This window comes from Neophocaena asiaeorientalis, unplaced genomic scaffold (genome assembly GCF_003031525.2).
Source record: "Neophocaena asiaeorientalis asiaeorientalis breed wild unplaced genomic scaffold, Neophocaena_asiaeorientalis_V1.1 scaffold242, whole genome shotgun sequence".
NCBI classification, from domain to species: Eukaryota; Metazoa; Chordata; class Mammalia; order Artiodactyla; family Phocoenidae; genus Neophocaena; species Neophocaena asiaeorientalis.
The window spans coordinates 2,955,481-2,982,673 of record NW_020172451.1 but is presented as its reverse complement, the minus strand read 5'-3'; the positions used below and the strand labels follow the sequence as shown (position 1 = coordinate 2,982,673).

General features: G+C 51.9%; 1 protein-coding gene across 2 annotated transcripts in view; it reads left to right on the top strand.

The window, feature by feature from the left end:
- TBC1D22A (TBC1 domain family member 22A) overlaps nt 1–27,193 on the top strand; it is a 316,529-nt gene that overhangs the window by 105,893 nt on the left and 183,443 nt on the right. For both annotated transcript variants that reach the window (XM_024737553.1, XM_024737552.1), the window contains exons 6-7: nt 8,285–8,413; nt 12,351–12,413. In XM_024737553.1, coding sequence (XP_024593321.1) covers nt 8,285–8,413; nt 12,351–12,413 — 192 coding nt within the window. The remainder of the gene's footprint in view (nt 1–8,284; nt 8,414–12,350; nt 12,414–27,193) is intronic.

The window sequence follows — 27,193 nt, the reverse complement described above, 5'->3', positions numbered from 1 at the left end:
TTTATTTAAAACAGATAACCAAACAGGACCTACTGTATAGCACAGGGAACTCTGCTCAATATTCTGTAATAACCTAAATGGGAAAAGCACTTGAAAAAGAATGGATACATATATATGTATAACTGAATCACTTTGCTGTACACCTGAAACTAACACAACGTTGTTAATCAACTATACTCCAATATAAAATAAAAGTTTAAAAAATTAAAAAAAATTAGTGCTGTAGAAAATCGTATTTTTGACTCTTAAAAACAACAATTTCAGGGGCTTCCCTGGTGGTGCAGTGGTTGAGAGTCCGCCTGCCGATGCAGGGGACGCGGGTTCGTGCCCCGGTCCGGGAGGATCCCACATGCCGCGGAGTGGCTGGGCCCGTGAGCCATGGCCGCTGAGCCTGCGCGTCCGGAGCCTGTGCTCCATCCGCAATGGGAGAGGCCGCAGCAGTGAGAGGCCCGCGTACCGCAAAAAAACCCCCCAAAACAAAAACTATTTCAGAAACATTGAAGAGAAACAAAGTAAACACTTGACATTTATGCTAGTCAGCAGTATGGTTAGAAATGATCGGGGAAACTCTGGTATCCTCTTTCCTTCTCTCAATATATTGAGTGAGTTTACACGTGAACCCAGCGGGAAGGAGCGATTTGATGTTTGTGTCACCGGGACAATTTTGATATAAGTATATGCATGCATTGTTTTACATTTATGATTAGTGTTTTTATAGCATGCTAATACAGCAATTAAGTTTTCCGTAGTTCTGTCATTTAAAATTCAGTGCATACTTGAATATATTTCATTTGCATAATTTCCAGTCTTGCTTAATTACCTAGGGGCCTCAACTTGCATATGTGTGTTTTCCTTTAGGAACGGGAACGTCAGGAACATGTGTGGGGTTTTTTATTGCCCGTGTCCCCGTTTTGATACCCTTGCCTTTTAGGAGTTCTGTTTCGGTACGTTAGTTAACGTTTGGGGGTGCTGAGAATTTCTAGGTACTCGTTCACGCTCACTAAGAATCCTTTGGTGGCACTGCAGGTGATCTGCCTACGGCTGTCCCCTCTGACCCCGGCTGACACCGGGCTGGCCCCACTGCCCTGGCCTGGCACACACGTCCATGCCCCTCCTGTGCCAGGCTGTTTCGGGCTTGCCCAGGGCCAGCCAGGACACGCTGCCCTGTATGCTCCATGCGGCTCCGTCACCTTTCTCAGGGCGTCTGTGTCTGTCCCTCTCCACCTCCATCCTCTCCTGCATCACCAAACCCAACCCAGAGCAGTACTGGGCCAGCGCAGCCCTACTTCTCATCAATTAGCTCAGACACGTCCTCCCCAGCCCGCAGGGCAGGGGCGCTCCTTGGGGCGTGATGGTGTCCTTGCACATCTGTTGACATCATTTGTTCATCCACCAAGTATCTATGGAGCATCTGTTGTGTACAGACAGTATCCTGAGCCCTTGGGGGCTCTCTGTGAACAAAAGGGGTGACAGTTCCTGCCCTGATGGAGCTGACGTTCTCGTGGGATGACACAAGCAGTAAATGCAACAAGTGAACTTCACAGTATCTTCCAAGGAGCTGAGTGCTACAGAACAGAACGCGAGCAAAAAGTAGGGGGGATCCTGAGGGTGAGGTTGGCGGCCGGGACGACGACCTGTGAGCAGGCACTTGGGTGGGGGGGGGCGGGAAAGGACGTGGCCACGCAGGGTCTGGGGCAGCGCATCCAGGTTCCTGGGTTCTTTGGAGAGGGATGTACCAACTCCAGCAGCGCGTGGGCCCTCGGGACGCGGTGCAGACCAGGCGGCCCCGCTGCCTGGAGCCGTGCTTGGACGTTGAGGGTAAGCAGCAGAAACTAGCAGCGTCCTCGGCCCCGATGCCGAGAGGAGGGGCCGCTCCTGTGGAAGGGCCAAGGCGGTGCCCGAGCCTGGAGCCCAGACCGAGCGCGTGGGAGCTGGCCCTGCAGAGGGGCAGGAGGAGGGCGGGCGGCTTCATCAGGCCCGGCAGGTTCCGTTCTAGGCGCCGTGGGTCCTGCCGTCTGCGCTGCAGCCTGTCCTCGGAGCTGAAAGATTCTCCTGTACATGAAGGTGCACAGCCGAGTTCCCATAACATTTTACCGACAGAAGTATCCTGCGGGCTGGACGTGGCCTGTGGGGGGTAGTTTGCTGACCCTGATGCAGAGGAGAAGGGCCCCGGGCAGAGGGAGCAGCGAACTCAGAGGGGCCACGAGCCAGGGTGGGTGAGGGAGGGGAAGGGGAGAGTGCCCCTGGCTGCGAGCTGGGGAGGGCTGGGCCAGGCGGGCGGGAGGCCCGGCGCGAGCACGCTGAGAGGGGGCAGGGGCCCTGGGGCGCGGTGCTGGGTGGTCTGGTCCTTCTTTTCCACAGCAGCGCTGGCAGGCATGTGGGGATGGCCTGGCGGGTGGGGAGAGAAGCAGGGCCTGGTCCACCGGCAGCCGGCCGCCGCAGCATCCCTGCATCCCGGTGCTGTCGGGGGACGTGTGTGTGTGGCAACGTGGTGGCGGGGGACTCGGTCCCTGCTTCTGTGAACGAAGCCAGGTGGCCCCGAGGAGGCGGGGCCTCAGGTGGGCCGGCTTTGCCTTCAGTCCCCCACCAGGTCTGCACGCCTCTGGGGCCCGTTTCCTCACCTGGGAACAGGGTTGGCATCGGCCTGTGTGTGTCGGCGAGGGTTAGAGGCAGGTCTGTGTGTCACCTGGTGAAGAGCTACACAGTCACCCGTGACTGTGGCAGTTTTAGGACAAAGAAAAAGAAGTAAACCCTGGAAATCATTACTCTCCAGGAGGTGACAGAGACTTGACATGGCAGTGAGGCCAGCCTGGGCGTGGCCGATGCCCCTGGTCCCAGACGGATTCTCTGAAGCTGTGACTTCCCTCGGGGGGGCAGGGCTGGGAGCCCAGCAGGAAGGGGGCTCTGTGCTGGGCCCCCCCAGGCTGGCATGTTCCAGGTGGTGCTGGCTGCAGAGGCCGCGTCCTGAGCCGCTCAGCTTTGCCGGCTGGCACGTGGAGGCTCTGCGGGTGGGCCCGGCACTTCCGTCCACACTGCGGGGCTCCTGTTTGTTTTTGGCGCTGGTGTAATTCCGTGAGGCGGTCTGCTCTTTGGAACACAGATGCCTCACTTGACCAGAAAATAGAGGCAGGTGGGAACCACGGCCACTCCTTTCCTCGGTAGTAGGGCCGCTCACTATCTGACTCTCATGTATTGTCAGATGGACCTGCTGCTCTGGGAATGGGCCCCTTTCCGACCAACGGTAATCAGTTGAAGCCGTGTGAGGGCAGGTGTTCTCCATGGGGGCTTCTTCTCGCTGTTGGGGAAGGTGGAGGGCAGGTGACACCTTGTGCCAAGGCTGCTGGGATGTAAATTGCTACACCTCCTGGCAGCGTCACTTGGAAAAAAAGGCAAGAGCCTTAAATATAGCCGGTATCCTTTGGAGCTAACGATGCACTTGTAGAAATATTACTGCTCACGACCACGTATTTTAGAATACTGGACAATTGAAAGTTGTCAAAACGTTCAGAAATCGAGGAAAGGTTAAATAGAAATCCGTATAAAGAAATATATATGGTGGAAGGCTATGCGGCCTTGGGGATCAGTGGTTTTAGAGCAGGGGTTGGCAAGCTTTTTCTGTAAAGGGCTGCAGAGCAAGTGTTTCAGCACATGTTTCGGTGGGTCACATGGTCTCTTTCCGACCACTCAGCTCTACCTCGGTTGTGTGCAGCCATACACGTGAGCAAAGGGGCGTGGCTGTGTGCTGCCAAAGTTCTGTTTATAGAGATGGGCAGTGGGCTGGCGTTTGCCGACCCCTGTAGTGGAACCACACGACTGACAACGGTAATACGGTCATGATTTTAAGTTGAGATACATAAGCACGGAATGTTGGAGAGGAAATTTCCTTAAAAAGGACTCGTCATTAAAAGTAAATTGGGCTTCGTTAAAGTCAGGAACTTCTCTTCATCCAAAGACATCACTAGTAGGGAGAAAAGGCAAACCATGGGGACGAGGAGGAGATGCTTGCAACAGGGCTCACGTCAGACTACATGCGGCAGGCGCTTATGAATCAGGAGGAGAGGGGGGGACCACCTGACAGGGGAGGGAAAGGGGCTGCACTCAGATGACGTACACGGCATCCTTCAATCCACTGGAGATGCAGGTGAAAACTACATTCTGATAGCTACCTCCGTGAACCCATCGGGATGGCCAAAATGAAAAGATGTCTGATACCAAGTGTTGGTAAGGATGTAGGGCAGTGGGCGTTCCCATGTGCTTCGAATGGGAGTGTAGTCGCTTTGGAAGATTCTTTAGCAAAATCTGTCAAAGGTATGCCCACCTAGTAGTTCTGTTCCCGGGTATATACTTAACAAAATGCATATCGTGCATTGTAAAAGGCAGGTACAAGAGTGTTTATCACAAAAACCTGGTAACAACCCAAATGTCTGTTAACAGACGGATTTTGTACATGGAGATATTATGCAACAGTGAACATTTTTTTATTTTATTGTTTTTTTATTTTTGGCTATGTCAGGTCTTAGTTGCGGCACGTGGGATCTTTGTTGCGGTGTGCCGGCTTCTCTGTAGTTGTGGCATGCGGGTTTTCTCTCTCTAGTTGAGGCGTGCAGGCTCAGTAGTTGTGCACGTGGGCTTAGTTGCCCCGTGACATATGGGATCTTAGTTCCCCGACCAGGGATCGAACCCGCGTCCCCTGCGTTGGAAGGCGGATTCTTTACCAGTGGACCACCATGGAAGTCCCACAACAGTGAAAATTAGCTACTGTTTTCGTGTTACAAAATGAATGAATTTTTCAAACATAATGCTGAGTTTAAGCAACGAGCCAAAAAAAGAAAAAAAAAGATTCTATGTATATAAAGTTCAGAAATAGGCAGAATTTATCCAGGTGTCAGGAGTCAGGGAGGTACCTCTGACACCAGATCAGGAGGTAAGGATCAGTGGTTGCAAGGCTCCCGAAGCGCCCTGATACAGGTTCAATCTATGATCATTCACACACACTTTTTGGGAGCGCATATGCACACACACGTTATGTTTCAGTACAAGTTTATTAAAAGGTTTAAATGGTGTGATCCAAATGTGATAAAACAAATGTGCGTGAATGTGTAATCTGTAACACAGAACAAATGCTGACGGAGATGCCTTAGAGAAATAAAGGGGATGTGCGTGCTCACACAGCTGAGAAGATGCGGCTGGACTTAGGCTGATTTCATCATCAAGGCGACTGAGCGCAGCTCTTCTTGAGTCAGCTCTTCATGGTGGACGTGCAGCTCGTGGTTCTCCCTCGTGGTCACAGAGTGGCTGCCACAGCTCCAGACTGTGCACATTCTCTTTGATTCATAAGCAGCAGCAAAGAAGGCTGCGGGCCTGGCTTTTGTGCCTGCATCGGGTCCCCCCTTTACCCCTGAGCCTGCCGGTCACTGGCTGGTGGGATGGTGTAGCTGTTTAGCTTATTAGCCCATCAAGACCTGTCCTGAAGGAAGGGGATTACCCACCTTCAGGTGGCACATGGGTTGAGACTAGGAAGACGCAGTTCCCAGAGGCTCTTCAGGGCTCTGTTTGAACAGAGGACGCATAGATGTTTAGCAGTAAGCACAGTGACGTTGACTTTGGATGTGAAAGTGCTTTAAAACGCAGAAAGCACCGCAGGGGATGTATTGGTTCATTTTTCACTCATACATGAATGCACTCAGTGAAAACTTGGGTGCCTGCCATGTGGCTGGCACAGTGAGGGGCTGGCTCTGCAGAGCCTCGTACCAGGTGCTGCTGGGGCGCTGCGTGAGCAGCCTCCTCGAGGGTCAGGTCCAGCCTCCAGAGGGAGTGATGTTGAAGGGACACTCGAGGGATAGGCTTTAGAACGTTAGGAAGAAAGCAAGGAGAAAACCCTTCTTACACGGGACGCAAGGACCACTAAATATAAAAGAAAAACTTTGTCCATTGGACTTTATGGAAATGTGAAACTTCTGTTGTTTGAGACATAAAAAGGCAAGCCACAGGCTAGGAGAGTATAATCACAGTGCATATATTTGACAGAAAGACTCGCGTCTCGAATGTATACAGCACTCATAAAACTCACTAAGAAGACAAGCAACTGATTAGAAAACTGGGCAAAAGATGTGAACAGACGTTTCACCAGAGAAGAGAAGCAGTGGCAGAAGGGTTTGTGAACAGACGCTCAACATCATGAATCATTCGGGAAATGAAATTAGAAGCCCTCGACAGAGTGACTGATATTAGAGGTTGACAGTACTGAGTGTCAGGGAGGGTGTGGAACGTCTGAGATTCTCAGGCGTTGGTAGTTGGGATGGAAAATGGTGTCATCCTTCTGGGCGAGGATCTGGCAGTGTCTTAGAAAACTAAACATACACCTACATTGTGACCCAGTAACTCTGCTCCTGGGTATTTACCCAGGAGCAATCAAACTGTATATTCATAAAAATCTTGTGCAAGAATATTTATAACAAGCGTTATTTAAAATAACCCCAAACGAGAAACAACGCAAATGATCAGCAAAGAGTGAATGGCTTAACAAACTGGTAAATAGCTGTACCCTGGAAATTCCACCTGGGGAGAAAGAGGAGGCCACTGTTGGTTCCTGAAAGAATCTCAGAAGACAGCAGGCTATCATACGGCCTTTGTCTTTCCCTTTCCGACTTACTTCACTTAGTACGATCATCTCTAGGTCCATCCACGTGGCTGCAAATGGCATTAGTTCGTTCTTTTTATGGCTGAGTGATATTCCATTGCATATATGTACCACATCTTCTTTATCCATTCATCTGTTGAAATCTAAAATATGGCACAAATGAACTTATCTACAAAACAGGAACAAACTCACAGACATAGAGATCAGACTTGTGGTTGCCAAGGGGGATGGGGGCGGGGAGGGAAGGACTGGGAGTTTGGGGCTGGTAGATGCAAACTATTCCATATAGAATGGATAAACAACAAGGTCCTACTGTTGAGCACCGGGAACTAGAGCCATTCTCCTGGGATAAACCATAGTGGAAAAGAATATAAAAAAAGAGTGTCTATAGGTGTATAACTGAGTCACTGCTGTACAGCAGAAATTAATACAACACTGTAAATCAACTATACTTCAGTTGAAAGGAAGCCAGCAGGCCGAGTGAAGGAAACCTTACCCCCAGGCACAGGTCCCCGTGATTCCACTTACGGGCGATTCTAGGGCGGCAGCCACGACCCGTGGGGAAGAGGGGGTGGGGGGGACCGCAGAGGGCACTGGGGCAGTTTTGGGGCGATGACACTGCTCCATTCTTCACGGGGGCAGCGGTCGCAGGGCTGTACACCTTTGTCAGATGTCATGGAACCGTTTTCTGAAAAGAGGCACCTTCTGTTTTATCTCTGGTGTGGCGGTAATGTTGACTGAAAAAGTAGAAAACGTAAGACAGGAGTCTGGGCTCTTCACGGCCACCATTTGCTGCCTGCCGGACCCTTTCTGAGTCTGTATTGGGCCTGCGGCTGCCAGAGCCCAGGAGTCTTTGGAGAGAGGAGAAAACGTGCATGAGAATTTACACATATGCATGTGTACACACACACACGCACACACACACACACAAGCATACGCACGTGTATGTATATATATATGCATGCGTATATGTGTACGTGGACACATACACACACATGTATGCACACACACGTGTAGTTGTAGGGCCTACACACTTCTGAGCTCTCCATGGTGTCCAAGGCATTTAGAGAAGGGGGCTTTCAGCTCTCAGTTGTGGTAGATAATGCCAGCCTGCTGCGCGGGCTCCGGCCCACTCTTGTACGGCTGCAGGTGGAGTTCCGTCACCCCGGTGGAGGCTGCAGATGCCTGAGCCCAGACCCCATGCAGTGCGGTTGGGGGTGATACTTCCATGGGGCTCAGCTCACTGCTTTTCTTTGTGTCTCTTTCTTCACAACTCATTTGTCCTCCCCTCTGTGTCAGATTTCAGAGCTCCAAGCTCGTTTGAGATGTGAGCCTTTTGGGCTTCCCTGGTGGCGCAGTGCTTGAGAGTCCGCCTGCCGATGCAGGGGACGCGGGTTTGTGCCCCGGTCCAGGAGGATCCCACATGCCACGGAGTGGCTGGGCCCGTGAGCCATGGCCGCTGAGCCTGCGCGTCCGGAGCCTGTGCTCTGCAACGGGAGAGGCCACGGCAGTGAGAGGGCCGCGTACCGCGAAAAAAAAAAAAAAAAAGATGTGGGCCTTTTGATTACAAACTTCTTTCTCACAGAGACTCCAGGAATTACCATTAACCGTATGTACTTCTCTTGTTTGTTTTTTCTCACGCAGGGTTACCTTCCTGCCAACGTAGACCGAAGACCAGCCACGCTCCAAAGAAAACAGAAAGAATATTTTGCTTTTATTGATCACTATTATGATTCTAGGACGGATGAAGTTCACCAGGACACATACAGACAGGTGGGGATACTTCTTCTTTTTCTTGTCACTTGAGCCACTCGGTGACATCTGCCTTCTTGGAGGAAATGCTTTATCTGGTAGGTTCCTGATTGGGTCACAGATCTTTATTTTCTAGTAAATAAATAAGCTTGAAAGCAAATAATGGTGAATTCCCGCTGATGCTAGCACCTTGCGCATCTCTGGTTCCTTCTGCAAAAGTGGGAAGGGGGCTCTTAATTGGAGCCACAGAACAGGTAGCCCAGACCCCTCGCCCTGCACTGAGATCCTCCCCGCAGACCCCCGCCCCGCCCCGCCCTGCCCTGGGTGGAGGGTGTCTTGTGAATCAGCGAGCGGCCGTCTGACCAGAAGGTCAGGAGCAGACATTTGTCTGGGTCGGGTCAGACGTGTGAGTCCCCTGGGCCCCGTGGGTGCTGTCCTCTGCTGCTGTCAGGGACGTGATGTAGGTAGAGGGGAGCCATGCTGCTCAGCTTGGTTCTGGAGACACACAGTTCAGTCCATAGCAGAGGTGTAGCCAGCTTATAAGTTTGCTATTTAGTTTAATACAAAATGGGTATAATTACGGCTTCTTGAATAGTCAGTTGACAGTGTGCATGCTGGGAAAGATACTTAAAATTGATTTACGGTTCATGGTGTATCCAGAATTTGCTTAGCATCGCTCGAAGCCTTTATAATTCCCGTCTTGTAATTTGTGAGAATTCAGAATGGTTTGTGCTGCGGTTGAACCAGCTTTCGGTGGTTAGGAATTGTAGCACTGCCTCGTGTCCTGACACGAACTGCTGATTTTCCTGATGCGTGTCAGTATGGAGTATTTCCTCTTGGAAACCCGACCTCTAGGTGAATGAGAGTTGCCGAATTTTTCCCCCTCAGATGTGGGATACCCACATCTCCGTGTCAGTTTGGTGTAGCGCTGTCAAAAGGTCCAAAGACAGGCCTCAGCGCTGATTGCCGATCACAGGTTCTTTAAGTTAAATGGATTGCTGAAAGGCATCTTCCCCACACAGACACGTGGCAGCTCTGCAGGAAGAGTGACTCGTTTGGGGGCGGGGGGAGATGGGGCCGGGGACCCGCTTCCGTCACCTCCCGGGGCGGGGCCTTCTCTGCGTCTGGCCCCTGCGGCCCACACTGGGGCTTGTCTTCTGTCTTCCCCCGCCCCGGTTGGCTCCCAGGCCACATGGTGCTGCCACCCGTCACTCTGGGAAACTGATTTGTGATACAGATCGCATTTGGATTGGATTAGGGAAATACTAGCTTACCTGGTTTGTTTTTCCACTTCACTGGTTTTAGGGAATGGGTACATTTGGTATTGTGTTGCATGTATTTTTGCTGTGTGTGGTGTTTTTTTTTTAAATTTATTTATTTACTTTTGGCTGCGTTGGGTCTTTGTTGCTGCGCTCGGGCTTTCTCTAGTTGCGGCGAGCGGGGGCTACTCTTCGTTCGGTGCGCGGGCTGCTCGTTGCGGTGGCTTCTGTTGTTGTGGAGCACGGGCTCTAGGCGCGTGGGCTTCAGTAGTTGTGGCACGCGGGCTCAGTAGTTGTGGCTCACGGGCTCTAGAGCGCAGGCTCAGTAGTTGTGGCGCACGGACTTTGTTGGTCCGCGGCCTGTGGGATCTTCCCGGACCAGGGCTCGAACCCGTGTCCCCTGCATTGGCAGGTGGTTTCTTAACTGCTCCGCCACCAGGGAAGTCACTTTGCTGGTTTTTATTCCAAAAAAAGACGCCCAAAGGATGACACGAGCGTCTATCAGCAAGATTTACCAGGCTGCATTCTATTATGAATTTCTTGAGGGAAAGTTAATTAAAAATGGGTTGCATATATCTTTATTCATTACTGTGATAGGTAATAAAAAGCTCCTGTGTTATTGTGAGTCCCCCAGATGTTCCTACATTACTATAATTGAGCAGTGTAAGCTGTGGCAGTGTTTCCCGTGGGCCTGCTTACTTTGTGCTGAGCACACACGCCTCTTGGAGGTGGGCCCTGGGCCGCCCTGGTGCGGCCGTTTCAGGCGCTCTGTTTAGGTCAAGGTGGAGCCGGCCTGGGTTTGGGGCTTGGGCACCCTGGTCTCTCCCTGCTGCCCGCTCACGGTGCTTGACCCATGAACTGACCTTAGCCGGCCGTCTGCCCCGAGGGCTGTGGCCCGGCCTTCCCACAGCACTGGGAGGCCGCAGGAGGCCAGGGTCCCCTGTCTGCTTCCCTGTCCTTCTTCTTTCCTCTGTTCATTTGGGTTCTGTGTTTACTCTTTGGGTGAAGATGTCCCATCCACAGCACACAGAGTCGGTCAGAGCTAAAGGTTCATCTGTGTGTCCTTCCCGCTCTGCGGGTTCTGCAGACTTCGTGGCCACCCGACCGGCTCAGTCCCGTATGGGGGGCGGGGCACACAGAACCGGTGCTGGTGTGTACCATCCTGTCCCCCAGCGAATGCACGACGGGCAGCTCTTCTGTCACATGGGCTGTGCTGGCCCTCGGCGTGCCGGGGACAGACGCGTGTCCACGTGACTCTGATGGCATGTGATCAGTGCCCTGAGGGCGACCCTAGGGGACGCCGTGGTCAAAGGCTGAGAAGGTGAAGGTTCAGGGCTCCCGCTAGTGGCCAGCTGCAGCCTTCCGACCCCACCAGCCTGGAGTGGTCCCTCCTGTCCTCCCCGTCCAGGCCTCCTTCCCTCAGCTTGCTAGATTCCCCCCTGCGTTGCTCAGTGGGTTTGAGAATGCTTATTGCTTGTCTTCTCTGATGCCGCCTCCTCTCCTCTCTAACTGTCCTTCTCACTCTCCCTGCCGCCTCACCGTCCACGCTTCCTCAGCACTTCAGTCTGCTGGCCCCTGGCCCCGGCCCAGTTCGTACCCTGAGCAATCTCATCCCCTCCCTTGGTACCACTGATGGGCAGCTGATTTCCAGGTTCTCCTCTGAGGGCAGAGCTCAAGGCGGGAACCTGTGAGTGCAAAAACAATTCCCACGTCTCAGAGCGGTGAAGCTGATGGAGCTCTGGGGGCTGTTGATCCACCTTCTTGTTGGATCTTCCCCAGTAGCCCTTTGAGGGACGTGGCAGGTGTCTAATAGGCGAGGATGCTGAGCCCCAGAGCCCGGTGAGGGACCCAAGGCCACGGTGCTGGCGAGGCAGAGTGAGGAGACTCCCAGGCCCTGTGGATCTCAGAACCCTCGTGGTCACGGGCAAGGACGGGGGATGAACCTGAATCGTAGGCTCCCCACGGCGTTAAAGATGTGCACGTCTTCCCTCGGCCTGTTTGGGCCATTTTCCTGGGTTGCATGGGGATGGTGATAGCGTTGGCCGCTGTGGGGTGCTCGTGTAGGGCGTTGAGGGCCGGCCTGGATGCCAGCTCAAGCCCTGAACGATCTTACTTGCTTGCGTCTTGAACCCGCAGCTGTGCTGCTCCGCGGTATGGGGGACTTTGTTACGACTCTCATGTCAGATGGTGGTCAGGCGGGGATCGGCTGATTCTACCAGAGGTTTCTAAATGCGTCCTCTGAAAAGTGCCCTGGGTCCCCCAAGGATTTTGTAAAGTGGAGAAAACTGTGGCCGGCATTCGAAGAAGAAGCCGTCACAGTCGAACACTTGTACACTGTTGATGTCCTTGAATCGCTCCCCGTGTCAGAGGCTGGAAATCAATGTTTGCTAATTGCTATGGATCCTGTTACTACATAGCCGAGGGCCTGCTCTGTTCCTAATCACGCAGCCGCCACTGGGTTGGAAAGCATCGAACGAGCCTGTCGTGCTAGGACCGGGGCGGGGAGGGGGGCCCAGGCAGACGGAACCTGCCTCTCCTGCACGGGAGAACACGTGACACAGAATTTGTCTTCTCAGGGAGAGCAGAACGAGACCCAGAGCAAACCCGTTGCTGTTATTAAGTATCACCCTCTAATCATAATGTCTGTCTTGATGTTCAGCGTCTTTTAAAATACATGTGTCTTTCTCCTCCATCTGCAGATCCACATAGACATCCCTCGAATGAGTCCTGAAGCATTAATACTTCAACCCAAAGTGACAGAGGTAAGAGCTGGGATCCGGAAGTTCTCTTTCTTGGAGGGAGATGGGTGCCCACCGTCCTAGTGGCTCTGCCCACGGCAGGTGTGGGGATGGCCCCTGGGGACAGAATCGCCAACCGGAATTGCTAACTGTTCTTTAAATATTTTTGTTGTGCCATACTGGTGTGTACAGAAGAACTTAGTGGGAGTTGTGTATGTCGTTTACACTCACAAGTCCACCACCCAGTTTAGAACCGAGAAGCCCACTCGAGTGAGACTGACAGTGTGGAAGCCATCTGCTCTTCTCACTCGTCTCCAGGCCCCTCCCCAGGAGATGACCTCTCTCCTGACCTGTATCTGTGGTTCTTCATGCCTTTAAGACATGTCACGTGACACTGGGAAAGCCGTGTTCTGGAGCCGGATCATTCCTCTGTGTAGTCTAGTCTCTGCAACTTGGCTTTTTCATCTACACTGTTTTCTTAGATTCAGCTAATCTCTGTGTCTAGTTGTTATTTAAATATTCCACACTTCCTGTTGCCTTTTTTCCTGCTGGTGGACATTTGGGTTGTTTCCGTGGTTTGCTGTTGGGAATAGTGTTGCCTGGAAGCTGCACGTACGGTTACGCAGGTGCCCCGGCAGGGATTTCTCAAGAGCATCTACGAAGAAGAAGATTGTTGCAGGGTCGGCTGTCAGCCTGTTAAACTTCCCAGATGATGTCAGGACGCTCCCCAGTGGGTTGTCCTGATTCAGCTCTCTCCCCTGTAGAGGACCAGCCGTCCTGGTGCTCACACCCCTGCCAGGTCTGGGTGTTGCCAGGCTTCTCAAGTTCTGTCTCTGGTGGGCATTCTTCACTTTCCTTTCTCTGATCACGCGTGGAGTAAGCATCTCTTCGTGTATTTATGTGCTTCTGTGTCCCCCTTCAGGGAAATGCTTGTTCCCACCTTTGCCTGATTTCTTGTGTGGTTGATCTAGTTGTTTGTTGGTTGTTGATCTTTATATATTAGGGATTCTAATTCTTTGCAGTTTGTATATGGCAGATTCCTCCTCCCACTCTGTGGCTTGTTTCTGACACTTTCTTCTTGTTGGCTGTCATGATCGGAAGTTCTCAGTTTTCGTGGCGTTGAACTTACCCATCTCTTCTATTAGGGTTAGCTTCCTGAGGAGATCTTTTCCTACCCAGACATCCTCAAGCCATTCTCCCTCCCTTATTTTCACCTCAAAGTTATAAAGTGTTAGCATTCACACCTGTTTTAATTCATCTGTGCTGTGAGGTGGGAATCCAGCTTAACGTTCTCCCGTGGTGGCCAGTCCAGCTTATCTCCCCACGTTTGCAGTGTCCCTCTGTTCATGCCATTTTCACATTCGCGGAGATCTGGTCTCTGTTTTGTCCCAGTATTCGAATTACCTTCATTCATTCAGCTTCACCCTAAGTCTCAGTATTTGGTAGGAGGTGTTCACACCCTCCTTCCTCTTCAAAAGTGATCAGGTCATCTTAAGGCTTTGCTCTTCCACGTAAGTCCCAGAGTCAGGGGGCCAAGTTTTTCTCTCTTTTTTAAAAAAATATTTATTTATTTTCCTTATTTCTTTTTGGCTGTGTTGGGTCTTAGCTGCGGTGCACAGAATCTTTTTGTTATGGCGTGTGGTCTGCTCAGGTTTCTCTCTAGTTGCGGCGCTCGGGCTTCTCTCTGGTTGCGGCGCTCGGGCTTCTCTCTGGTTGCGGCGCTCGGACTTTTCTCTAGTTGTGGCGTGCGGGTCTTCTCTCTCTAGTTGTGGTGCACAGGCTCCAAAGCGTGTGGGCTCTGTAGTTTGCGGCACGTGGGCTCTCTCATTGAGGCACGCGAGCTCAGTAGTCCTGGAGTGTAGGCTTTGTTGCCCTGCGCCATGTGGGATCTTAGTTCCTTGACCAAGGATCGAACCTGCATTGCCTGCATCGGAAGGCGGATTCTTTACCACTGGGCCACCAGGGAAGTCCATCTCTCTCTCTCTTTTTTTTTTTAATTGAAGTATAGTTGATGTACAATATTATATGTCACAGGTGTACAATATAGTGATTCATAATTTTTACTCCATTTATAGTTATAAAATACTGGCTAGATTCCCTGTGTTGTACAATATGTCCTTGTAGCTTATTTTATACCTAATAGTTTGTACCTCTTAAACCCCTCCCGTATAGTCCCTCTCCCCACTGGTAACCATTAGTTTGTTCTCTGTATCCGCGAGTCAGCTTCTTTTTTATTATATTTACTAGTTTGTTGTCTTTTTTAGATTCCACTCTTATTGGTTTTTAACGTGTGTTTGACTTAAGATTGGAATTGCACAGAATCTATAGGTCAATTTGGGAGAATTGACATCTCTATGAAATTTAGTGTCCATTTTCATGAACATGCTAATTCCCCATTTTTTAGGCCATTCTTTAATGCCTTTCAATGAAGTTTTAGAAGTTGTTCCATAATAAGTCCTGTGTACATTTTATTAGATTTATTCTTCGTTGTCATATTTTTTGTTGCTATTATAAATGGCATCTCTTTAAAATTGAATTTTCTTATTGTTTTAAATGTTTGCTTTGCATCTTGATTGCTCCAGTAAATGCACTTTTAAACTTTGATATCTCTTGTCTGTGCAGTAAGTTTGTTAAAAAGAAATCCAGGATTATTAAAGCCAAAGTGCTTTAGATTACAGAACACAAAAGGAGAAAATTAGTTTTCCACAGAAGTAGTCATTTTGAGGTACTTCTCTTTGATTGTCCTTTTCAATAGCTGTGCTTATATCTGGAAAACAAGAGATCACATATTATAACCTCATTTTAACGTATTTTTCCTTTTAGTGGAAAATAGAGTCTGCCACGCGACTTTTGGTGTGTCTTCACTGTTGTATTTTTCCTGTCACTTGACGCACTCCTCGTAGAGCTGAGCCTGTGGGCTCCTGGTTTCAGAGACGGGATCCAGCCACTGCCGGCAGGTGTCTGCTGGCCTGCTCGCGTGCGATGTGCTGGGACCTTGATCCCAACGGAAGCGCCTCTGCAGTTGCCAGGGGCAGGGGGAGGGGACGGGAGACTGACAGCAAAGGGACACGAGGGGACTTCTCAGGGCGATGGAAGTGCCCCTGCAGCGGGGCTCCCACGGCCCCTCCCTTGGCTCCCACGCACTCCTCCCGGAGCTGCAGACGTGCCCAGGGCTGGCTGGGGGGCAGATTGTGTGTGTGTGTGGAAACCTTCCGGAAGCGTTGGTCTCATGTTAGAAGCAGGCAAAGTCAAGTTCTCGTTGGCGGCATCGCGGAGGTTAGGCTTGGACACACTGAGGCTGATCCACGGCAGCAGTGGCTTCCCCGGGTGGGATCCTGCCGCCCCCTCGGCGGGGAGGTCGTCGGCAGTGCATCAGCTGCTCCCCCGTGCTTGGCTTTCTCTTCGTGGTCCGGGTTGGGGCTCTAGCTCCCTCCCTCACGCTTGCATTCCAGCAGTAGGAATGCGAAGACACAAGACACAAGACACGAGGGAGAAGAGCAGCCCCTCCTGTAACATAGATTCTGAGAGAAGCTGTTTGTAGTGCTTTGGCTCGTATCCTACGTGCTTGTCCTTGGCTGTATAGAACCGGGAAACGTGACTCTGATTTCACTTGGCCTCGTGCCCCTATAAAGCCTGGGCTTCTCATGACTCGGGAAGAAGGGTTTCTGCCATAAGTGTTTCCCCCAGTCTGTCCGCGCTTTGGTTTATTCGTTCAACAGGTGATGCCCGCTTCTGCTCTGGATGTCTCTTCCTCCCTCCCCCCCGCTTCTCCTGTCGGCTAATTGACACACAGGAGAATTCACCTGTGTTAAGCATACAGTTAGATTAGTCTTGACACCTGTGTGTAGGAATGTACCAGCCACTGGAATCATGGTGTGGACACTTCCATCGCCCTGGGAAGTCCCCTCGTGTCCCTTTGCCGTCAGTCTCCCGTCCCCTCCCCCTGCCCCTGGCAATTGCTGATCTGCTTTGTATCCCTAGACTTTTGCTTTTAAAGCATTTCACGGAAAGGGAATCATACAGCTTACAGACTTAGTGAGTGGCTCCCCTGACCTGGACAGGGCGTGGACGTTCAGCCCTGCTGGTCACGGCACCGCCGAGCAGGCCCGTCTTCCGGGTATGTGTTTGCCCAGTCACCAGTTGGTGTGTACTGGGATCCTTTCCAATTCTGGGCCATTACAAAGTACATTTGCTCTAAACCTTCACGTATAAATCTAGGGAAGGCATCTGTGTTTTCCCCTCTCTGGTAAGTGCCTAGGTGTGGAGTTGCTGGGCCGTATGGTATGTTTACACACTTTCTAAGAAACCTCCAAGCCCCTTTCCGGGGTGGCCGTGCCGGTCCGCCATGCTTGGGGCGCCTGGTCGCTCCACATCCCTTTTGTCGGTTCTCGGGATTTGCCAGCCTTTAATTTTAGCTATTTTAAAAAACAGGTGTGTCGTGGGATATTACGGGGTCACAATTCGCATTTGTCTGTTGACTGTGGATGTTGAGCATCCTTTCATATGATGATTTGTCACGCTCAGATCTTCTTTGGTGAAGTGTCTCTTCCATTTTTCGCTCATTTAGTTGCTTGAAAAACCTTTAGCCCGCCTGTCCCCTGGCCTCCCTCGGACCTTCTGAGTCACACTCCTGGGGTGGAGCCTGGAAATCCCCACCTGAAGGAAGGCCACCGAGGGAGGGAGGGTCTTTGCAGAGGTAGGACCTCCTGGGGTAACCGCTAGAGGCTGCACCACCTGACCTCCCCAGGGACCTGGGACATGGGGCCCAGCTGCTCCTGGGTTGGGGCTGCCCCCGCCCCCGCCTGTGCTCTGCTCTTCTGTCTCCGCTGCATCTGAGCAGACCTTCTGTCTGTCTCGTTATCAGTCCTCACGTATGTGCCTCAAGCGGCGCACGGCACAGAGCAGCTGTGCACAGGTACTTGTTTCGTGAACAGCTGTCTGGATTCCTCCTTCTCTCACCTGTGACCTCAGGTGCCTGGTTCGGAGACGCTGTTCTCAACGACTCTGGCTGGTGTCCCAGCCCCTCTCCCCGACTTTCACTCACGCTTTGTGTCTCACGGCGCTTTTTATCCGGTCGGATTTGTCTGCTTGTTGAGGTCTCACTCCACCTGTGTGTCAGCTCCCTGGGAGCAGGGCCATGGCTTGGTGCCTGGAGCATTGCCCGGAGCCTCGTGGGACTTAGGAGGTTTTGTTGAAACCAGTAATTAATCTTTTTATCCAACGCTGTTATTTGAAGGTTAAAATTAGTAACTTTTTTGTCACTTGCTCTTTATATCCTCTGTCTGCCGTTGAATTAACTCAGCCTGTTACTTGGGAGAACACGGACTGTGACTCGAGGCCCTCTGGCCCTGCGATTGGTGCAGGGAGCTCATGGGATGAAGCTCTTTCAGATTTCGCAGCTGGGCCTTTTCACTTGATAAGTTCATCATCTACGGGGTCACTTCTCCTCCGTAATTGTTATATTATCTACCCTCTGGTTACCTGCTTCTTAGAGCAGTTTCACAAATTAGGGAAAGTAGATGCTTTTTCCAATTAGCCGTGGAGAAGTGATGTCTCATTACATTTAAACAGACACAGACGGTAATGAAACACGCAGGCCTTTTAGACACATTATGTACCGTTCTTCCAGTTGGTGTGATGAGTTTTCCGTGGCCCTGAAGGATGGTCATTTTCCAGGAGGCAGGTGCCGGTGGAGCACAGATGTGTTCATGCTGGACTCCTTCCCCGACTGTGAACTTTGTGTAGACAGACTTCCCGACCGGAGCCTTTGCGTGGAGAAGCGTGGGCCCCGCGGTGGACGGGAAGAAAAGCCCGCTTCCGAGGAGCAGGAGTTGGCTCTATCCACGAGGACCCGGGCCAACCTGAAGAGGGTTTTGGCATTTGCACGTGCCGTTCCTCTGCCTGGGGGCCCCTCCCCAGCCTACTCTGCTCGGTAGCCCCCCGAGCTTGCCAGCACCCCCTCTCCTGCCCTGGCCGACCCACCGCGCCCACGTGTTTCCCGCGTGTTGTCACGTGTCTCTGTCCCCCGAGACTCAACCAGCCTCCACGCTGGTTTTGGCCCCCTCTGGTGCCTAACGGACATTGGTGGGCTTGGGTGGGTGAGTCAGCTGTCTTGCTGGGATTCCGGCCGTGGCTGTGTCTTCTCACACTGCAAGCTCCCCAGGGCACGGCCTGGGTCTTTCTTCTCCTGGGGCCTGGCATGTAGCATGGTAAGCGCTTGGCAGATGTTGGCGGGACGCATGCGTTAAACATGCACTCCTCCCGGTGTGAGCGTTCTGTACCGCGAGGCCCTGAGCCTGGGGCGCTGCCGGGGCTCAGTGCTCCACGAGTTCGCGTCTTCTTTCTCCTCCTCTCTTCGTTCGGTCTCATAATTCATCTTTTTTTTTTTTTTTTTCTCTTCAGAGGTGGGGATGCATTTGTGAGAGCCTGAGAGATACATATTTGTTATAGAATCAGTTCATTAAACTCTTCTGATATATATTTTGGGGATCTAATCCATAGATCTTTCCTTTTTTTGTCCTTTTGGTTTTATGGTAAAATAAAGCAGAAAGATTTCTATAATACATATGTACAATTTAAAGAAAAAATTAAAAATTAGCTTCCATATACCCACTGTCAGGCTGAAGAAATAGAACCAGACTGGCGTCATTGAGGTCCCTTCTCTGTCCCTCTGCAGCTGTGTCCCTGTCCCCCAACAAGTAACTGTTCCCTTGAATTTTGGTTAATTATTCTCTTGCTTTTCCGTATAGTTTTATGACACGAGTTTGTGTGTGTGTGTTTCGCCTGTTTTTAATCTTTGTTTTTAGTGGAATTGTGCTGTCTGTACTCATTTGCCATCACTCTTTATATTACAGAGTTAAGGTTCTAAGCTCCATCCACCGATGCTTGTCGTGTAGTTCATTTTCACTGCTGTGTAGTATTCCCTCGTGTGTTCTGTGGTTTACTGATCCAGTGCAGTGTTGATAAGCATCTGGGTTATGTTCGTTCTTGTGCTTTTTCTCAGAATGTTGCCGTGAGCATTCCGAGTCCCTGTGCACAGGTCTGAGGGTTTCTCTGGGGGGTGTACCAGGGCGTGGCCCCAGGGGCCGGTGGTGAGTGCCCGGTGCCGCCCCCTCCCCTGCACTGGGAGCTGTGAAACTGAGAGGCTCCCTGACTGCCTGGGTCTCAGGGTGCTGTTCACTTCCGATCCCTTCACTGCTGATCATGTTAAGTATTTTTTCTTAGGTTTCTTAGGCCATTTGATTTCCTCTCTTGGGAAATGCTTCTGCCCCTCTTTCTACTGCATCTTTTTGTTTGTTAGTTTATCCTCCTGATTTGTAGGAGTTCCTGATATAATCTGGATACGCATTCTTTTTTGGAAACATATGGATACATATATCTTCTTTTAGTTAGTAGACTGTTTTTCACTCTCCTTGGTGTGAACAGCAATTCCTAATTTAACAAAGGCAGTTCAGCGGTCTTTTCCTTTATGATCAGGCCTTTTTGCGTACTGAGACATCCTTTCCAACCTCACGATTTCAAAGAAATCTTATATTCTAAGAGTTTTAGAGTTTTGCCTTTTACCTTTAGGACCGTAATCCATTTGGGATTGACTTTGCATGGAGTTTGACACAGCAGCCCCATTTCTTTTAAAATCCCCCACGTGGATAAGTGGTTGTGCCCCTTGCCCTCATGAGCTATCGTACAGCAGCTGTGTGTGGGCTCCTTCTGGGCTGGCGTCTCTTCCCCTGGTCTGTCCACCCATCCCTGTGCCGTCTTCATCCTGTCTTGGTTACATGGTCTTGATGTCTGGTAGGACAGGCCACCCAGGCCTGGCTCTTGTTTCTGGGCTACTCATGACCTTTTGCTTTTGGAGGTAAATTTAAAATCGTTGTATTTCATAGAAATCTTAGAAATTACATAGAATCTGTCGAACAGTTGGAGAAAATTAACACTTTGTTTTTGCATTTAGTTATTCTGATCTTTTAAACGACCATACCTCCTTAAATATATTACACAGCTTACTAAGCTTATTCCTAGATACGTTTTAAGCAAATAGCGTTTTTAAAATTTTTAGTGGCATTGTCTCATTTTTTATTGACAGTATATGGAAATGCAGCTGACCTTTGTAAGTTAATTTTGTATCTGGCAAACTTAACTAATCTCTTTCATCAATTCTAATATTTTGTGTGTAGGTGTATTTGAGTTTTGAAAGAAGTTAATCATATTACTTACGAATAACGATAGTTTCGTTCTTTTCTTTCTGTTCTGTATATACATGCTTGGCTTTTTTTTTTTCCTGCCGGCCAAGACTTCCACTACAGTATTGAATATTAGTAGTGAAAGCAGGCATCCCGGGGTCATTCCGATTCTAAAGAAGTCTTTTAACATTTCTTTTTCGACTCAGGACATTTACTGTAGGTTTTGTCGATACCTTATGTTAAGGCTGGTGCCTTGCTTTTCTCATAGTTTTAAAATCCTAAACTGCTGTTGAGATTTATCATGTCCTTTCCCACGTGTCATCGAGAGGAGAATAGGTCTTTGCTCCTTTATTCTGTTGATATGGTAGATTTTATCAGTGGGCTTCCCAGTATCGAGGCGACTGTACATTCCCGAGATAAATCCAAATTGGTCAGGATGGATTTTTTTTTTACTGCCTCGTGGGATTAAGTGTCTTAACGTCTCATGTGCTGAACCGCCAGGAGGGGAAGCTTGGCCTCTCTTTAAATGGAAAAATGCCCTCTGACCAGTGTCTGATTCCTCAGTTGTGCTTTGATGTGTTGTCCCATCAGCTGTGCCGAGTATTCGGTCTGGTGACGTGTGTGACACTGTGATGTTTTGTTCGAAGGTGTTGTTTCTTTTCTGTACTTCAGTTTTGAGTGTGATGAGACGTCTGTGCTTTGCTAACCTATCCAGACAACTGGCTTGAGCACGAGATGTGGGACGTAAATCCCCACATTTGAAGGAGGTGAAGGTGGAGTAATCCCAAGCCAATTGTGGCGTTGCCGCTTGCTTCCGGGAGTGCTGCGTTACTCATTGTGTTGTAAACCTATATTCAGTGTATACTTTATGTGGTATCTGGGTGCCTGTTAATCTACATTTTAGATTTGTTATAGACTGTTATTCTTGTTTCATTCATCAGATGTCATAATTCGTACGGGGGAAGGTTCCCTCAATCCTGTTGCAAGCACTTGTGTTGTAAGTATCTCTTCTTTCTGAGCCCACACGGCTCCTGGATCTCGGGAGATATAAATCCCACAGATCTTCTCAACAGAGCCGTATATTTTGCAGCTCCTCTCGTAGAAATTAACTCCACGGTGCTCTATACGCTGTGAAGTCGTGTTGCCGATGCATATGGTAGAATTATGATGTTTTCACATTTCTGGAATCAGATTTTTTTCCTAAGTAATCACGAACACAGCGACATTTTCAATTTCGATTTCAATATATTTCATTTCTTAGAATGCAAAACATCTCAGCTCCCCGAGTGCCCTGAGTTACTGGCATCCTGGTCCTGCCTTGGAGGCACGTGGAGGGCCTGCGATAAGGTTTACACAGTGAGGACAGAAAGAGCTGCCAGGAGGGGGCCTCCTGAGCCCCTCCCCAGAGCCCTCTGTGGGAGAACGCTGGAGTTTGTTAGGAAAAACCTGGCATGACGCACAGGTTTCTGAAGTTGGGCAAGCAAACTGGGGATGCCTGTCGCATTTTCATTTTTTTTTTTTAGCCCTGATGGTAATAGTAGCAAGTATTTTAATTATTGTCGTTGAGTATAAATTGCTCTGTTGTAGAAAAGATACTTCAGGGAGAGTTTAAAGTTTGAATGACTTTTAATGAATTCTCCCTCTCTAATAAAGACAAGAGTGTCAGGAATGTCAACAGAACTTTAAGAGCGAATAATAACCAGTGCGTATCCGTCGCTAGAGCCGCCTTGGATCGTTCTGTGTTTTCATTAAACACATCCACACATGGAGGTCATCCTTTCTTTATCGGCAGATAATACCGCTACTTAAACCCACAGCACATTCATTTAAGTGGGAGTTAACATGCTGTGACAGGTCTGACCCCCTCTCCGAGTCTGTTATTTCTTGAACTCCCCTGCGTCTGCTAATAATAGTCTTGTGCGAGGGAATGCATTGTTTTCACCTCTCCTGTGACAGCTGTTAATAAAATACCTGGATTTTGGACATACCGAGCCGTGGGGACCGTGGCCCCTGAAGAAGCGCCAGTGGCCAACTGCTGGGCACGTGGTGACTGTGGTGGGCTCCGTCCTTGGCAGCATGCGGTGGAGGCCCTGGAGCACAGGATCCGTTTGTGTGGTGCCAACCCTGCTCCCGCTGTGCGTGGCCTTGGGGAGGATGACCTGGAGGCAGGGCCGTCTGTGGGGACACGAGTTTGGAGGGGACACCGAGCTGCTGAGGCCAGCCGGCTCACGGTCTGGGAAGCCTCTCCTTCCTGACCTGGGCCTTCGGGCGCCTTGCGGCCACTTGCGGCCAGGAGGCCCGCATCCCCGGCTGGCCGGCACCCCTCCCCGGTGCACCTGTGGCCCGGCTGCCTCTGCCGCCGCCTTTCCCCTGGGCCCGGGGTGCTGGGCTGACTGCGCGATGAAGCCCCGCGGCCCTGGCTAGAGGGGGCTCGTCCTTGCAGGGGGGCTGCAGGGAGGGTGCAGACTGGGCTCCTGCCGCGTGGCCTGCCCAGCCTGTGCCATCCCAGGGTCCCCTTCCGTCTGGAGTCCTGGCCCGGGGCTGCTGGCTTTTGACCCCTGATGTCAGTGACCCATCACCTCTTCCCACTTTGTCTTGGGGGACTCAGAGCGGCTCTGGTCTGTCCTCTGAGCCGGGCCTGAAGTTGCTCTGAGGATCTGGGCATGTCGGGGCCCTTGGAGACAGGGGTCCCGGCAGGGGGCTGGAGCCGGCTGTCCCCACGTCGGCCGTCCTGGGGCTGTGCCCGCTCGGTGAGGTGGCCTGGGTGGGGAAGGAGGAGTGGGTGTCCTTTGTGAGGTTCCTCTCTGTCGTTGTAGCTGAGACTCGGTATCAGAGGCCCTGGAGAATCGGATGGGACCCGGGGAAGGGGGCGGGGCAGGAGGAGAGAGTGTGCTCCCCGCTGGCCTCTGCAGACACGCCGGGGGACCCTTAAAGCATGCTACAGTTTGGGGAAGGCGGTGCAAAATCAGTGGCTTATGTTTTGTTTTGCTTTGTTTGTTTTTAACCAGTCTGAGAGCAAAAGCTTAGAAATGGCTCCATGCGTGCATTCTTCGCAAAATAACCGTGCCATTGTTTGATGCAGGTGCAGAAGTCCCTCAGCACGGGCCGCTCTGCGCTGGGCCCGGGATTGCTGTTCCTCCGTCAGGGTCTCCGTGTCTGATCTGGGGAGAGCTCGTTATGACGGCGGCGAGGGCAGGGCACAGTGACCTCAGGGGAGCCCTCCCTTCACGCTGCTGCCCGAGTGCTCGCACGGTCGGAGCGCCTTCCCGGGCTGCGTGGCGGCCTTGCTGGGAAACGAGCCGAGGGGCTTCCAGAGGGAAGCAATGGGGACCCCGGGGCGGATGATGTCGGATTAATGGGTGGGGGAGTTTTTCAGTGACGCTAAGTGACTTCGGCTGGAATCAGTGCTACTTTTTGTGATTTCAAAGCAAAAGCAAAGCATGCTCCTATGAAGTGATTTAAGACAAAAGGTACAGAATAAATCAGTCAGAGAAAAGGAAACAACAAAGAAAAAGAAACGCTGCACCCTTGCAACTCGGCTGTGGTTTCCGATGGCAGGCGGCGGCCTCCTAATCGGCGTCACAGCCTGGTCTGTCGTGACTGCCTCTGCCCACAGCCTTTAATGAGTACGTTAACTGTGCCGCCGATGGGTTTAGGTCTGTGCCGGGCGTCCTGCAGCAGCCCTGTCTCCCGGGGCCACCGAGTCCAGTGTCCCGCTCCCGTCCCACTGGCACCCGGGGAGAGGGTCCGGGAGCAGGGATGGGAGCGGACGGAGCCTGGAGGCTGAGCCAGCCGGACAGCTCAGGGCGGGCACGCAAGGGGCAGGCATCGGAACACGTGGTCTTGGCACGTGGGTCCCGGAGGCTGGAGCTGAGGGGGCCCGGGGCACGGCCACGGGCACGAGGGAGCCTCGCTGCCTTGCGGATCCTGCAGCCCCTGCCCCAGCCAGCGCCCTCCCTTCAGCCCCCCTCAGCTATGGGCAGGTCAGGACTCGGGGTTCCCCCCCCTCCTTTCGGGTTCATGTTTTCCCAGTGTCCCCAGGCATCCTGTCTGTATGGAGATCCCTTCTTCATTATTACAGTCAGTGGAGTTTCCTTGGGAGTCTAGATGGGGCTCATCTGTCCGTCAGCTTCTGCCTGCCCCTCAGCCAGATGCTGCTTCCTGTTTGGGGCTGGGGTGGCTGGTCCCAGAGCAGGGCTGGAGGGGACGCCTGGGCCAGGGGACTCGCCCGCGAGGGCAGGTGCGGGGCCTGGGACGGGTGGTTGGCTCGTCTGGGGTGGAGCCTGCCTCGGCCTCCTGGTGTCCTCAGCACGGCAGGACCGTTACCATCGGTCCTTGTGATCTGTGAAAACCTCAGGTTGAATTTTTCTTATTAATCACTTCCTAAGAGGAGGATGACAGCGGACCCACGATTCCTAAAATATTTGAAATTCCATACTTAAATCATTGATCCTATCTAGAGAACTGTTCATGTTATGCATGGGGCGTATTAAATTTGGATGTACATACTTGCTTTGTGAAAGGGGTAGAAGGGATGGAGATGGGTGATTTGGGGGGAGAGGAAGCTGCTCCTTGAAACTGACAAACATAAGCTCTTGGAAGAGAGAGGCTGAAGGAGATTTAAGCAAGTGGTTTACCTTTTCTTCCCCCTCTCCCGCCCAGAGACGCATAAAGCACGGGAGTTGTTCTTACTTTCTAAATTAATAGCTACTGTTATAGGGAAATAACATGCAAGAAGGCGAGAGGCTCTAGGTGCAGCCTCCTGGCTCTGATTACGTGAGGAAGTAGGAGCGCTTGCCCAGAGCAGATGGCAGGTGAAGGGCACGCAAGCGTCAGAGCCACCTGGGGTGTTATTTATTGGCATCGAAGCTGTGAGGGCTCCAGGTCTCGGCAGCGGCCGGGTGCCTGTGTGGCGTTGGGGCAGGTGGGCATGGAGACGGCTCGCAGGTGGCATGGTCCCCGAGGAGGGCGCGCGGACCCGGTGCTGGCGGACAGTCATGAGTGCTTTGCCCGGCCTCCTGCGGTAGATTCTGTTCATTCTCGGTCCTTGACTTGTGTCCTGGAAGCAGGGAGACCTGTGTGTGGATAAACAGAAAGTTCTCTGTACGTGGAACCAGGCCGTCTTGCGAAGGCCGCTGACCCCGATCCTCAGCCACGCGTGGCGCCTGAGCCCTGTGCCATCCTGCTGCCTCTTGCCTTGGCTGTCTGTCTGTCTGTCTGCTCTCTAGGAGGCTCCTCATGTTGCCTCCTTCCCTCTGAACAACTCCTCGTCAGCCTCATAGCCCTGTTTGCCGTCACCTCCTCTCTGAAGTCTCGCTGCACCAAATACCCCCACCTCCTTCCCCTCCATGGAGCTAAGTCTCCCCTCCCAGGCCATTTCCCATCTTACACAAGTGGGGGACCTTGAGGTCCTGACTGGTTGGCATCTGAGGAGCCAGGTCTGGAGCACTGCTTGATGGAGAAACAGAATGGGAAAAGCCAGTCCCAAATCCAGGAGACACCCCGGGTGTCGTCTGTCCAGAGAGACCCCAGGCGGGAAGGTCCAGGTGCCCCCCGATGGCAGAGAGCTTACAGAACAGAGGGGAGCGAGGGCTGAAAATGGAGGGTGGGGGACCTTACTCATATACACGTCCATTCAGCCAGTGGAGCTCCATTCAGCTACTCGCCAGGACCGAGGGCACAGAAGTGAGCGAGATGGAAGAAGACCCTGCCTGGGGGGGGGCGGGGTTTCCGTGGAAACGGGCGGGGCTTCTGTGGAAATGGGCGGGGAAGAGGATCTGCCGCCTCGATGGGGCGTAAAGGATGCTGTCTTCCACGAGAAGGGTTTGAGCTAAGATCTTATACTGAAAATCATGGTGGCCATGGGAAGTTTAGGAGAAGGGCATTCCAGGCGGAAGGAACAAGTAAGTGCAAAGGCCCCGAGGTAGAGACAGAAGTGGGCGCAGTGTGAGGGGACCCGGTGGAGGCCAAGAGGGGTGGTGGAGTCACGGCTAGGGGTCTGGTTTTTCCCTCAGCGTCAGGGAAGCCCCGGCCGGGGCTGGACGTGTGACCTGATGTGTTCGCATCTCAGCAGCCCCTGCGCCACTCCACGGGATGGTGAGTACAGATGTCAGCAGGGTGACCAGCCAGGAGACCGGGGGCCGCTGGGCCTGCCGCGGGGGCCTAGGTGAGGGATGGAGGTGCCTGGGGGGCACGGTGCTGCCCGTGTGATCTAGGCCTGACCTCAGGGCCTCATGGCCCCAAAGCCACGTCTCTGTGGTGGCAGAGCCGGGATTTGCACCTGGTTTGCAGACCTCCAGGGACGTGCTCTTCTCGCTGCCGCAGCCTGCCTGCCGCCTTAGAAGCTGCTTTCGTTTTATGCTTGAGCCACCCGGCCCTTTATTTACACATTACTGGGGTTAAAGTTGTAAAAATATAACTTCCAGGTTATCCAGAGAGATCAAGTAGAGTCCAGTCGAAGGGATTTGAGCCGACAGCTTGCCCTAGCTGATAGGAGCTCTGAACTCTGCATTCTTCCTCAAAATGATACGATGCACCCTTTCCAAGTGCCTTAACATCAAGGCTGGCGCCAGCTGCCGGAGGCCTAGATGGCTGCTTTCTCTCCTTGTGGACGGCGCTGTGGAC